The 12,315-nt window shown below is 41.0% G+C and overlaps 1 protein-coding gene across 8 annotated transcripts in view; it reads right to left on the bottom strand.

Moving 5' to 3' along the window:
* Positions 1-1,400: 1,400 nt before the first annotated feature.
* Positions 1,401-12,315, bottom strand: part of LOC115367422 (focal adhesion kinase 1-like) — a 71,155-nt gene continuing 60,240 nt past the window's right edge. For 7 of the 8 annotated variants that reach the window (XM_030063153.1, XM_030063151.1, XM_030063154.1 and 4 more), the window contains 8 exons: positions 8,968-9,030; positions 8,063-8,102; positions 7,814-7,908; positions 7,059-7,067; positions 5,103-5,258; positions 4,614-4,694; positions 3,958-4,043; positions 1,401-3,774 (listed from right to left, as the gene is read on the bottom strand). In XM_030063153.1, the coding sequence (XP_029919013.1) occupies positions 3,648-3,774; positions 3,958-4,043; positions 4,614-4,694; positions 5,103-5,258; positions 7,059-7,067; positions 7,814-7,908; positions 8,063-8,102; positions 8,968-9,030 (657 nt within the window). In that variant the 3' untranslated portion in view covers positions 1,401-3,647. The remainder of the gene's footprint in view (positions 3,775-3,957; positions 4,044-4,613; positions 4,695-5,102; positions 5,259-7,058; positions 7,068-7,813; positions 7,909-8,062; positions 8,103-8,967; positions 9,031-12,315) is intronic. The other variant, XM_030063155.1, reaches the window with a different exon arrangement.

Below are 12,315 nucleotides of genomic sequence, written 5' to 3'. Positions count from 1 at the left end.
GCGGTTTAATCCATGCTGTCTGATTAAAGGGAATAATAACAAAAATAATAACTGATGCATGTTAAGGAGATAAAGTGACATTTTCAGGTGACACTGTCAAAAGAAGTTACTGAATCTAGAGTGAATGTCTGTGGTGACTGTGATTCTCTTATTAATGCCCCTTCCTTCCTTCCTTCCTTCCTTCCTTCCTTCCTTCCTTCATTCATTCATTCATTCCTTTTTTCTCTCACACACAGTCTTTCCCATCATCTTATATACATCACATTTTCCCTTTTTTTGTGACAATGTTGTATGTATTGCCCCTGTCAAATACACATTAAAATAAATAAATGAATCTGGCATTTATCTTTATTGCCTCCTCAGTTTCTTTCCTCTCCCTTTCAGCAGAGGACAGTTTAGGCACCAGATCCTCTTTTTCAGCAACCCAAACTTTTCTGTCCGTCTCCTATTTCTCATGCATCTGTCTCAAATCCTTCTCCACCTTTATTATTATCACATTCTTCTCTATACTCCAGTCTTTCCTCTGTGGAGCGCTGTGCTCTCTGAGCCTCCAGGAGGGCTTGAAAGAAGTTTCTCCCACTGTTAGACGCAATCACTTGAAGTGTGTATCTCAGGTCATCTGTGGTTTTCTTAGATAATAAATGTGAAAATATTGATGTACGTATGCACATCACAGGGGGATCATATACATCACCAAAATCTGTGATGTGAGGAGGTAATCTCCTCACATCACAGTCTGAAATACAGACTCAATATCTCAAATTAAATATAGTTAATCATCTTTGCATTTTATAGAAAGAAAGCCTTCAAAATAAAATCTTACACCAAGCTGGATGGTCTGTTAGAGATGTTCTTGTGAACCTTTTGGTATCATGTCATGGATTTCTAATGCAGTATACATTAATGCAGATTACTAAATAAACCTAAGATGCAAAGGCTTTCACATTTTCATCTTTCATGCTGATCATTAAAAAAAAATATATTATCCTGGATTCCAAGAAAGCTGATCTGATCCAGATTGTTGTTAAGACTCTCCGAGTCATACACGCCAACAATGTGTTTACTGACTTGTTTGCATGTCAGAGCCGATGCAGTTACACACCTGCAGAAATTCTGCTGCTCATTTACAGACTGAGGACGCTAAATGAAAAAAGGGGCTGGAATCAGGACGGGTGTGGATTATTAGTCATATCAGAGGATGGAGCTCTGAGAGTAATTTGAAAGGCTGTGTGTAAAGAGTAATTTTCCTTTCTGTCTGTGTAACACACACACACACACACACACACACACACACACATACAGAGCATAGATATGGTTAGAACAGTGGCTACAGGAAAGGAAACCAGAGAGGGGAGATAAGGAGAGTGTGGCAGATGTTCTCAAAAAAGATGACGACCGGCAGGGTTTAATAATGATAACAGTGTTTTTATTTAATTTGCTTGGTTTGGGAACTGTACATGTGACTCCTTCCTGAGAATACTGCAAACCTCAGAGAGAGGGAACAGTGGGCTGGAGAAGAGAGAGAGGGAGGGAGGGAGGAAGGAAGAATCAGAGAGATGAGAGGAAAATAGGAGAGACAGACGAGAAGGAGGTGAGAAAAGGGAGAAAAAATCAAGGGAAGAGAGGAGGAAAAGGGGGTAATAAAAGAGGAGAAAAAGAATAAGAGAGATAACTAGGGTTGACAGAGGTAGAAAGACTTGGGCAGAAAAGGGAAGAATGATGGAGGAAAGATGAGGAGGGTTAGTGATACTGAGGGAATCATGTAGGAGATCATTGAAAATCAATCCTGGACCTCCTAACCGGGTCCACTGACAATGCTTGGGTCCCAACCCACAGTTTGAGAAACCATGGTTTAATGTCTCCTGGACATACCACACTGGTGGAAGTTTACAGGATTTTCAGGTGCTGCTGTTGTGGATGTAAAACAGATTAAGGCTGCAGTTTAATTCACTCAGTCATAAATGACAAGTGCAGCTGTAATTCATATTATTATTATTATTATTCATGACATATTAATTCCTAAGTCATTACAGGATGGCTTATAATGTGGTTCTATTCACTTTTTTTCATTTAAATGTTGCAGAAAATCCACTTCCAGGATCGACAAACTGAGGGCTCACACTGCATAATGTTCCATAAACATATATGTGAGGGGACATACAATATAAGAGCCAACAGCGTGACTGGTGTAACAACACATTTGGCTTCAATATACAAAGCAAAACAACACAGTAACCATGTGGCGTTTTTACAGACACAGCTGAGCCACTGTTTACAAATGCTTTTTTTCTTTTCTCAGAGTTTTTACCGTTTGAGTATCAGGGCATTTTGAGGGAAATGTTCCTTTTTCCTCCTCACATGCAAACTAGTCCACTGCAGGTCATTTGGCACCAGGCAGCCCATGATAAGCGTCTCCATGGTAACTAAATGAATTCCCTAGTTATAGACCCCCACCTCCCCTTCCCTCTCCTCTCCCCTCTCATCCGTCTCCCTTCTTCAGTCACAACTCATGTCTCAGAAAAGTGTTAAAAATATAGCTTCTTTGTATATTGACTATGTAATTAACTTAAAAGGTGGCCTGTGGCATTTTTAGTGATTTTCTATAAAAACAGATTTAGTTTTTTTTTCTTCAGAATTCAGCTTTCAAATTTCATTTTTCATGCCATCTAATGATGCCTGAGATAGAGAGATAGAGAGATAGAGAGTCCTTTTCGGCTTAAGCCAGTAGATAAAGAAATAAAACAAAAATAAAAATTTGGACATTTATAAGCATCTATGAACCAATAATTGTTGCTCATACAAATTTGTAGCAATAATGGTGAGATAGACAGGGAGTGTGAAAAGCAAAGAGAGACAGAGAGACACAGTCAAGGCTGTAAATAGTAATAATAACAATAACAATAATAATAATTAATAATGATATAAAAGCATTTTAAGCATCAACATTTTCATCTTCATTATCCTCCTGCTCATAGCTCTTCAGTTCCAGTTGTTACATCCCACGTTTGGGGGAGATTGTGTGCGTCACATGTTTATGTGGCCATTTTCGGTGTGTCCATTCATCAAAATGTCTTTGCACTCGTTCCAGTGAGCCATGAAACATAAACCTGGATGTCAGCGAGGCCTCGAGCCAAAACTGAACCTTAAACCTTGGCACCGGCTGGCAGGCAGGATGTCGCAGTCCTCTGAAAGCCTTGTTACATTTAGATTCGCTGTCTTCCATGATTAAAAATGTGTAGTAGGTGATTTTATAAGAGCTTGTCCTTGCAGAAATGTGACGGGAGTGAAGAGCATTTCTCACGATACAAAAACAAAACAAAACAGAAGTACAAAACGACGTGATATCAACCAAACACGGGCACCGCCAGAGAGAAAAATAATCAGGCAAGAGTTTATCAACGAAAGTCTGTCGGGTGATGGAGAAGAGGGAGTGATGGAGGGGGAAAAGTGGCAGGAGTTGTCTGATTATTCCTTCATCCTTTTAACACTGACGTCCATCAGGCTGCAGATCCATCTGTGATTGGCTGAGAGCCTCCACACCCTCCACCTCCGCAGCAACACACTCCTTCCCCTTTCCCCTTCTTCACTCCGGATTGACTGTGGATGAGCTTCCTGGCCCCTCCCCCCTGGCCTGATTGGATCCTGGGCTAGTGCGGGCGGGTCTGGGCGATCATCTTGAGCCGTGATTGGTCAATGACGTCCAACAGGTTCTTGGCATCGACAGCGAGGGCGTGAGCTGCCGTGAGCATCTGTTTTTTGTAGTCTTGCTGTAAACTGTACGCAAGAGACGAAACAGTTAAGAGACAATGAGTTGTGAATAGCAACATCACAACAGAGAGAAAAAAACATTTGCCTCAAGGATTAATTATGTTGTCAAAACATTTTTTATCGCAATCTGATATGACAAACAGTTTCTGGTCCACTGTAATCAGACTAAGACAGCATACTGGCACTTACCTTGTCATGACATACTGTTGGGCGAGTTTCATCTTCCCTATTAACTCTGCCAGATCTGAATTCAACAACTTCTGGGCCATCTCAATCTGTGAAAAGATTGATAAAATGACAAGTTCATGAGTCATATAACTATTTATAAACAAACCCTCATTTGGTCTTTAATCACTTTGGTGTGTGTTTATAACTTGCCTTGGGCGAAGAACACCATGAGCGGGTTTCTTTCCCTCTCCCACAGAAATTTCTCATATGTGGTTATGATACTTTTAAATTCCTATTCACTTTTAATGTTTAAATGAATTAAAAAAACAAGAACTACAGTCTAAAATTACATTAAACTCACTTTTCTGGTCAGTTCTGGTCATTAAAGTATTAGAATTTAATCTGCACCACTATAATCTGTTATGGAACACAATAGTCAAGAGATGTACATAGATATTATGATGTCTAATATCATAAATAAAGCCATGTGGTTTTGAATTAATATATAATACCGGAGCGCTCAGTGGGGAAACATATGGGTTTGTTTGCTTCAGTAAAACTGTGTGCACTTATAGCACCATTAGGCACTTTGGGTATCAGTGTTCATCAAATGCTGTATCTTACATGATATATTTTCAATGTGCATATGACAGTTGTGTGCGTGTGTTTGTGTTTACCTCTCTGTGTGTGCTGGCTGGCAGCACAGGAATTGTCTCATCCACTGTCGCAAGCAGAGTCCGCAACGCCAAACCCACCTCCTACCACACACACGCACATGCACACACACACACACACACACACACACACACACATTAAAACACATTACAATACATATGAAAGACACAAAATATTCACTTTTATCATTCACTTTTAAAATCTGTTTTGTATAGGATGTTAATCCTGTGTCAGAGTCAGCAGAGCCTGGAGGAGCCAGTAAAATGCCAGTCAAAATAATCCTGTTTTGCACACTGAGATGCAAACAAACAAACAAACAAAAACAGGACACAGCAATATTTCTCTTCTTGAACAAGACAGGTAAATTATGTTTAATGCAGGCACACTGTTTGCAGTGTTCTGCTCAAACATTGTGGGGAAAAAGGTGAGGACGAGTGTCATTTGTCTCTGTACGACTGCACGTCTTCTCTAAGAGCACATGTGAACCGTACCTTGACCATTGGGACGTACTCCTCTGGGGCTGCGGGCTGAATCCTGCTGGACATCTCAATCACAGCTTTAACCAATCCCGTCACATTCTCGTACACTTTGTCATTAGAACGATCCAGATTGGCCGTGGGGGGCGGGCTGATCTCCTGGGGCTGCAACTGGACCAATGAGGAGCGGAGGAGACCGTCAGAATGAGCCAGTGAGAAACAAATACAGCATGTGTGTATCATGTGAAATCATTTTGCCTGACCATTGTGATTGCTTTTTTTTTTTTTTTTTGTCATGTTAGATAACAGATTTGAAGACAATTTATGGACTGAGGACAATCACCTTGAAGAAAAATACTTAAATTTTTGACAAAGAACTTTTGGTTTACACTCAATTTGGCCAGAGGTTTATTGCTGCCCCTGTCAGAGTAAGTGGCTGTAGTTGCACAGACACAGCACTAGGTGGCAGTATCTAACAATGCAAAAATTAGAGGTGAGGGAGGACAACCACACACACATTTCCAGGTCTCATGGTTGACTCTTCATTGTCTTTGCTGTCTGTGTGTATTTCTAGCACGGCAGACTGTGTTGGTTTGTTAGTACAGTGTTACAGTGAGAATGCACGAATGATTGAACAGACTATAACAACTATAAAGCCCCAGCAGGGCAGTACAGCCAAATAGTTACATGAAGAGACAAATCTGAGCATGGTTGAAAAGGTTTGAAATCCACTGATTGATTTAAATGGATTTAATCCTATTCAAATAAATGGCGAGCACTGAGGAAATGTCTCAGTGTGAGCTTGATTGAAGTGAAAATCCACCCTAAAACACAATTCAGTGACACTGTGAAGATAAAACATCTGTCTAAAAAAACCTATGAGAACAGTCAAGGTTCTTTTCATGATGTTGTGAAGAGAAAAATTGTACAGTCTAGAATCACAAATAATTTTAGCTTTTGGGTGGATGTCTTTCGTTCACCAGTGGCACCAAACCAGTTAAAGATGGACCAAATGGTAACTAACTACACTCTGTCAAGAGACACAACGCCAGAGACACACACATCAATCTACGATATTTAGGCTACTGTGCATCTATATGAAATTAAACTGATACTTTGACCCATTGAATTTTAGCCATTTTTTTCTTTGGCACTTATTTGTCACATTTTTGCAATAAAAATGGTTTTGGTGTTTTTGCATTCTGTTAGCATCACCCACCAAAACTAATAGCTACCATGAAATTGAAGCCAGCGTATTAGCTTGTGACTGGCAGTAGCCATTGCTTGGAATGAGAAAAGCTACCAAATGTTTTTGAGGTGCCAAGAGCCCCTCTAGACCGCTCGGAGAATATTTTAACAATTCGTACCCTCAAATTAGTAACTCAAGGGTACAAATTACTAATTGGAGGGTACGAATTATTAAAATATCTATTCATGGACCATTTGGATTTAACACAGCTTTATTCTGATCTTGGACTAAAATACAAGGATATACTGTTTGGAAGCTTGAAGTCTTCATGAACTGGACAACATCCAACTGTGTCATCAGAATTTTTTCCGAAAGTTATTTTTCCGCAAAATTCATTTCAAGGATTTCAAAGATGATATAATGTTGTGTTTCAAAGCCAAAACCCGGGGTATATCCTGGTATTCCAGTCCAAGGTCAAAATATAGCTCCAGTGCATGGTCTACAGGAGGAAATGTACAGTTAAGCAATCTGTAACCTCAAATTAGTAACTCGTAAGTAACTAATTCAAAACCAGGGTATGAGTTAGTAATTCAAGGGCACAAATTATTAAAATATTCTCCTAGGGATCTAACGGGGATCCATCGTTTTTGTGAGGTGAAGAAAAAAAATAACGGGCTAAAAGTCAGCATGTCAAAGTATCTCACCACATGTTAGTGATGGTAACCAGTAGCTAAGCACTATCTCTACTATGATAACACAAACACACATACAGATCGGCTTACCCGCCATGGCTATGGGGGGATCGAAGAGAAAGGAGGAATGAGGAGGAGGAGAAAAGCAGCAAGGTTGGGTTGGGTGGTTGAGAGAGAAATGAGTGGGGAAAAAATTGAGTAAGAGCACAAAAGGAGGGAAGATTTAGTTGGATGATAGATAAATAGATGGTGGGGTGAAGGACGGGCAGAATAGAAGGGTAATAGAGGATAAGATGAGGGGAAAAGGGGGAGAGGGTGTTAAGGGAAGAGTGCAGAATGAAGGGAAGGAGGGTAATGACAGGAGGAGGAAAGCAGTGCAGGGGGAGACAAGAGGGAGAGCTCATTAGACCAAAGCCAACCACAGGCAAGGCATGATATTGCATAGCATGCAACCCATCAGCACAATGCAAAAAGACTTTGAAAGCAACTTGAAAACACTTTTTTTTTTCAGCCCAGAGAGGGAATGTTCCAAACCAAGCATGCAACTAAAAAATGCAGTAAAACAGTGCAACTTTCATATGTGAAGGACACTAAGAAAAGAAGAAAGAAATCAAGAATTTTACTTAACCAAAAACGGAGAAGTGAGCTCTCTGTTTATGCAATGAGCTGCAGTATTTTTTAGATTTTGAAATGAACTGCATTTCAAGTGAACAGACTATAGTCCTGATATGTGTGTGTAGGCTAAGTATATGAACAGTATATAAATATGAAGACTGCTGTATAGTTTTTTAATACCACTGGCTTCACTGAGTCGGTGTCTGTGTGTGTTTTTGGTGTATGTATACCTTGACCCCTTCATTGTAGCTGTCCACGGGGTTGAGACCGGCCAGGTGACCAGGGGCTCCAGGGCGGGGGGGCTTTTTAGGAGGGGCGACATGTTCTGGAGAAAGAGAAAGACAGACAGACAGGGAGAGAGAAATAGAGAATGTCAACTTAGACTACTCTATATCAGGCCTTTAAGTGGACAGTGTGTGCTAAAAATGAGGGAAGACAATATGTTAACATGGAGAGTGCAAGTGTGCTAGTTTTCTCACCTGGTTTCCCTACAGGCTGGTAGATATGTTGGCTCCCACCCTGTGGAGAGACAGACAGGTAGATACAAACAAGGTTAATGAAATCACAACTACTACTACTAAATCCATTCTACAGTTTTATTTTGTTGTTAAACAATCATATTAGTCTTCTATAACCGTGAAATAATCATGAAACTGAACAGAAAATGTTGTGATAACATTCTTCTCTTTCTGAGAATTCACCCCAGTGCACATTCACTAATGCAGCTAATACTGTGGATAGATGATGGTGGAAATGTTGAGCAGCTGCCTTCCCTGTGTCAGTCTAGCTTTAAGTGTAATGAAGCTCGTCCACAGCACGGCTGGTACTGTGCAGTGCGATGGGGTTTAAAGTTCCCATGAGGCCTCTGTGGTCATGTGGTTGGTGTGCAGGCAGCACCCTCCCTGGCACAGTGACAGAAATACTCTTTTCAGTTCTCCCAGACTCTCTTTTTCCTCTGTCTATCACTGACTTTTCACTCTCTGTCTGCATCTCTTTCCTTTTTCATTTTCTCTGTCTTTCCCATCTGTCGCTCTTCTCTTACTCCCTCTTCCTCTTTTCTCCCTCTATCCTTCTCTCTCCCTCTCTCCCAGCTCCTGAACTGTCAGCATTTCTCCATCTGTTTTCTCTAGTAGTGACACTTGCATTCCTCTCTCCTCCCATGTGTGTGTGTGTGTGTGTGTGTGTGTGTGTGTGTGTGTGTGTGTGTGTGTGTAAACAGTTGCTCCATCACCCAGCAAGCTGACAACACAAAATAGGTGGAACAATGTAAGAGATCATCCATAAACAAGCCCCATTTCAAGGTAAGAACCAAGGAAATATTCACATATAAATAAATTGTATGGTTTTCATCTTTCTAGACACACACACACACACACTGACAGACCGGTGTTTGTAGTGCCCCGTCTTCTCTGTCAATGCTTCCTCTGCTGTTTCTGGTCTCCGCCTTCTACAGAGAGGGAGAGAGAGAGAGAGACAGAGAGGGAGGGAGGGAGGGAGAGAGAGAGAGAGATTTTAAGGGAAAATCCAAAACTAAATAACAAAACTAACCACACATTTCTATTCCTCTCAAATCAAATTTTTTCTCACATCTGGTGTTCCATTTTGTCCCAAACATCAGCAAAACATATCGACTGAATCAAAGGAGCAACAGCTCCCTTTCACTCAGGTTTTTCAAATGAAAATCAAACACAGAAATATGAAAACAAAAACAAAAACAAACAGCAGGATCAGCTTCTCCGACTGTCCTCTCAAAGTTAAACAAATAAAGGCTTATGTAAAGCAACAACAACTTTTTCACTCGCAGGCCAAATTTCATCAGACACTAGCTCATCAGCAAAATGCATTTGTAAACAAGTATCTCCCCCAATAGCTATGATCAGCGCTAAGTTTTCATGACACTGTCGTTTGTATGCAGCCCATTGTCAATCACAACATTTTTTTAAATCTATAATGCCATTCCTTGTCTCTGCTGAGAGCAATGTTATCCATCTACTGTACCCCACTCCAAGTCATGGGAGAACAGTAGCAGACATTCACAAACACATTCCTGATCACGTACAGATAACATCGCGACTGCCTGATCATCCATACCAAGAGCGATAACATTTCAAAACCCCGAGTCGACGTCCACTGCACCAACACCAAGCGCAACTTCTACTGCTGCTAGCAAGTTTAAAAAAAAACCACATATTTTTGTTTGTCCTGTCTCTCTCCTCCTCTCTCTGCGTTCCAGTACCGTTTTGGTGAAGCAGGCCTTGAAGAGATGCATCCTGGGAGAATAAAGCCTGAAGAAGACGGGAGGAGGAACGCAGAGAGCGGAGGCCATCGAAAGAAAGGCAAAGAGAAAGAGGAAGAGACAGAGATAGAGGGGAGCGAGGGAGAACTTCAGCTGGAGAAGGAGTACGCAAATAAAAGACAAGGACAGAGACTGAGAAAAATGACAGAGAAATGAACCGAGGAGAGAAAAATGAAGTCAGAGAATCTGCCAGAGCGGAGAGGAGGAGGAGGAGGAGGCAGAAAGAGAGACAGAGAAAGACGGAGTGAGAAACCAAGTTTTTCCAAAGGAAAAGCTCCACTGAGCCACAGAGACAGAATCCTGGAGAGAAAAGATCCAACTGCCTCACTCTCCTCCGTCTCTGTCTCTCTCCCTCTCCTTCTCCCTCCCACTCTTTCCACTTCTCTCCCTCTCTCTCCCTCTATTTCCCTCTCCCTCTCTAGTTTCTCAGATGGGTGACTCTTTGCTCTCTCGCTCCACCCTCTCCGTTACTCCTGCCAATCCCACTTCCTTTCTCCCTCCTTTCTTCCAGTCTTGTCCTTCCTCCCAAACTCACATCTCTCTTTCTTTCTGTCCCTATCTTATTTCTGTCATTCCTTACTCTCTTTTGCTTTCTTTTTCTTCTTTTTCTCCTTTATAACAAACATCAGCCGCATATTTTGCCAGGACAACACAGAAAAAGATGAAAGCAATACATTATGATTCTATTATTCCTGACATTCACCATACTGAAACACATTCAGAGTACAAAACGTTAGGGCTGACCTCTAAACACTGGGTTACGCTCTGTTTTGCAAAATCTGTATCTTCTTCCCATGACTGACATAGATTTCACGGGAGAAAACAGTTTTAGTTTTAGATCATTTTAACCGGCAGACGACCCCGCTCTGCTCTGATCCGTGCTGTCATGTGAAACATTTTAACAGGTTTTGAGCTCTTAATTCCCCTAAAAAAAAAAAAAAAAAAAAAAAAAAAAAAAAAAAACTCGGCACAGATCAGCACAGATATTTCCAAACTGTGTTTTGGTGAGCTGGTGATCATTCAGTGCTTCCATTCCCGAGTGAGCACGTACGCCAGATAATACAACAATGCACTGAAGCTGCCAGATAACAAATAATATATCAGCAATTCAGGTTGCCAGGTCTTTCCTGAGAGATTTTCTGTTCTATAAAACAATAAATGTGCGCTTCATCCGTAAAACCGGGTAAACAGACCAAGGATATCAGAGAGAGAGAGGGAGGGAGAGAGAGAGAGAGAGAGAGAATACAATAATATTAAGAATGAGAAGAATAAACGACGCTATAACTATCTTGTACTTATTTCTATGTGGTGTATATACAAGACTGATGTGCTATGAGTAAGTGAACTATTAGATATCAGAGAGATAGAGAGAGAGAGAGAGAGAGAGGGAGGGAGGAGGGAGAGAGAGGACATCACTCCCCATTGCTCATCACAAGACTCTTTCTTTCCATCGCTCTCAGTGCACCTCCCTGCTCCCCGCTTCTCCCCCTGCTCCCCCAAACGGCCCTCCACCTGGCTCCAAAATGAAAAAGCCTCATCAAGAAGAAAAGAAAAACAACCTGACCCGAGAAGAGAAGAAAAACAGATTTGTTTTGCACAAATAGTGATGTGTCTCCTTTCGGGGATGTTTCTGTGTCTGGTTAGACAAAGCAACACTAGTTCAAAGATCTGAAAATACACAGAAATTCGGTGTTTTTCAACTTGTCTGGTAATACCTGTACAATACATGCACAGCAACGTAAAGAATGGTTACTATGTGGAAAGAGTACACACTTTATATAGCTTTATTTTTAGGTTGCTGGTAAACCAAACCTAGACATCTATTTTGTTTTATTGTCAGTCCATCATTATGTTGGTCATGCCAGTTTATGGCCTAAACACACCAGGCAGGGGCACGGCGTGACAAGGCTGCAGCAGCAGAATGCCTCCATTATAATCATCTGAAGCTGCTACTCTGACCACAGAAACTATGCACACCCGGGTGCGGGCATCATGCTGCTGATCTCGGCATGGCTGGCATGCAGCCCACAGGCAAAACAGATGCAGCTGGTGTAGCAGGTATATATATATATATATATATATATATATATATATATATATATAAACAACAACAACGCTCCACCCCTCCATGCTTATGTGACATGTTGCGTCTGTGCCTGGTGTATTTTAAGGGTGAGGGTTACTAATTTAATTTTTATTGCAGTTTTGATACATGTTTATACTTTTGCTTGTTTTAGTTTTTGTATGCATACCTTTAGGTTTGGTTCTATGCAAAGCTGTAGTTAAAGTTTTATTATTCCAGCAGTCATGCCAGCACAGATTGTGCTGTAATACCTCTCCTCATCCATACTGACACAAAATTGTCTTTCAGTGGCTTTGGTAAACTGATAGCAGCCAATTTATTACCAGGGGATTCTTTCATTTTTGACTCTATAT

Source organism: Myripristis murdjan, chromosome 11 (genome assembly GCF_902150065.1).
Source record: "Myripristis murdjan chromosome 11, fMyrMur1.1, whole genome shotgun sequence".
NCBI lineage: Eukaryota > Metazoa > Chordata > Actinopteri > Holocentriformes > Holocentridae > Myripristis > Myripristis murdjan.
Note: the sequence above shows the minus strand (reverse complement) of the source record. Positions and strands in the feature narration are given on the sequence as shown.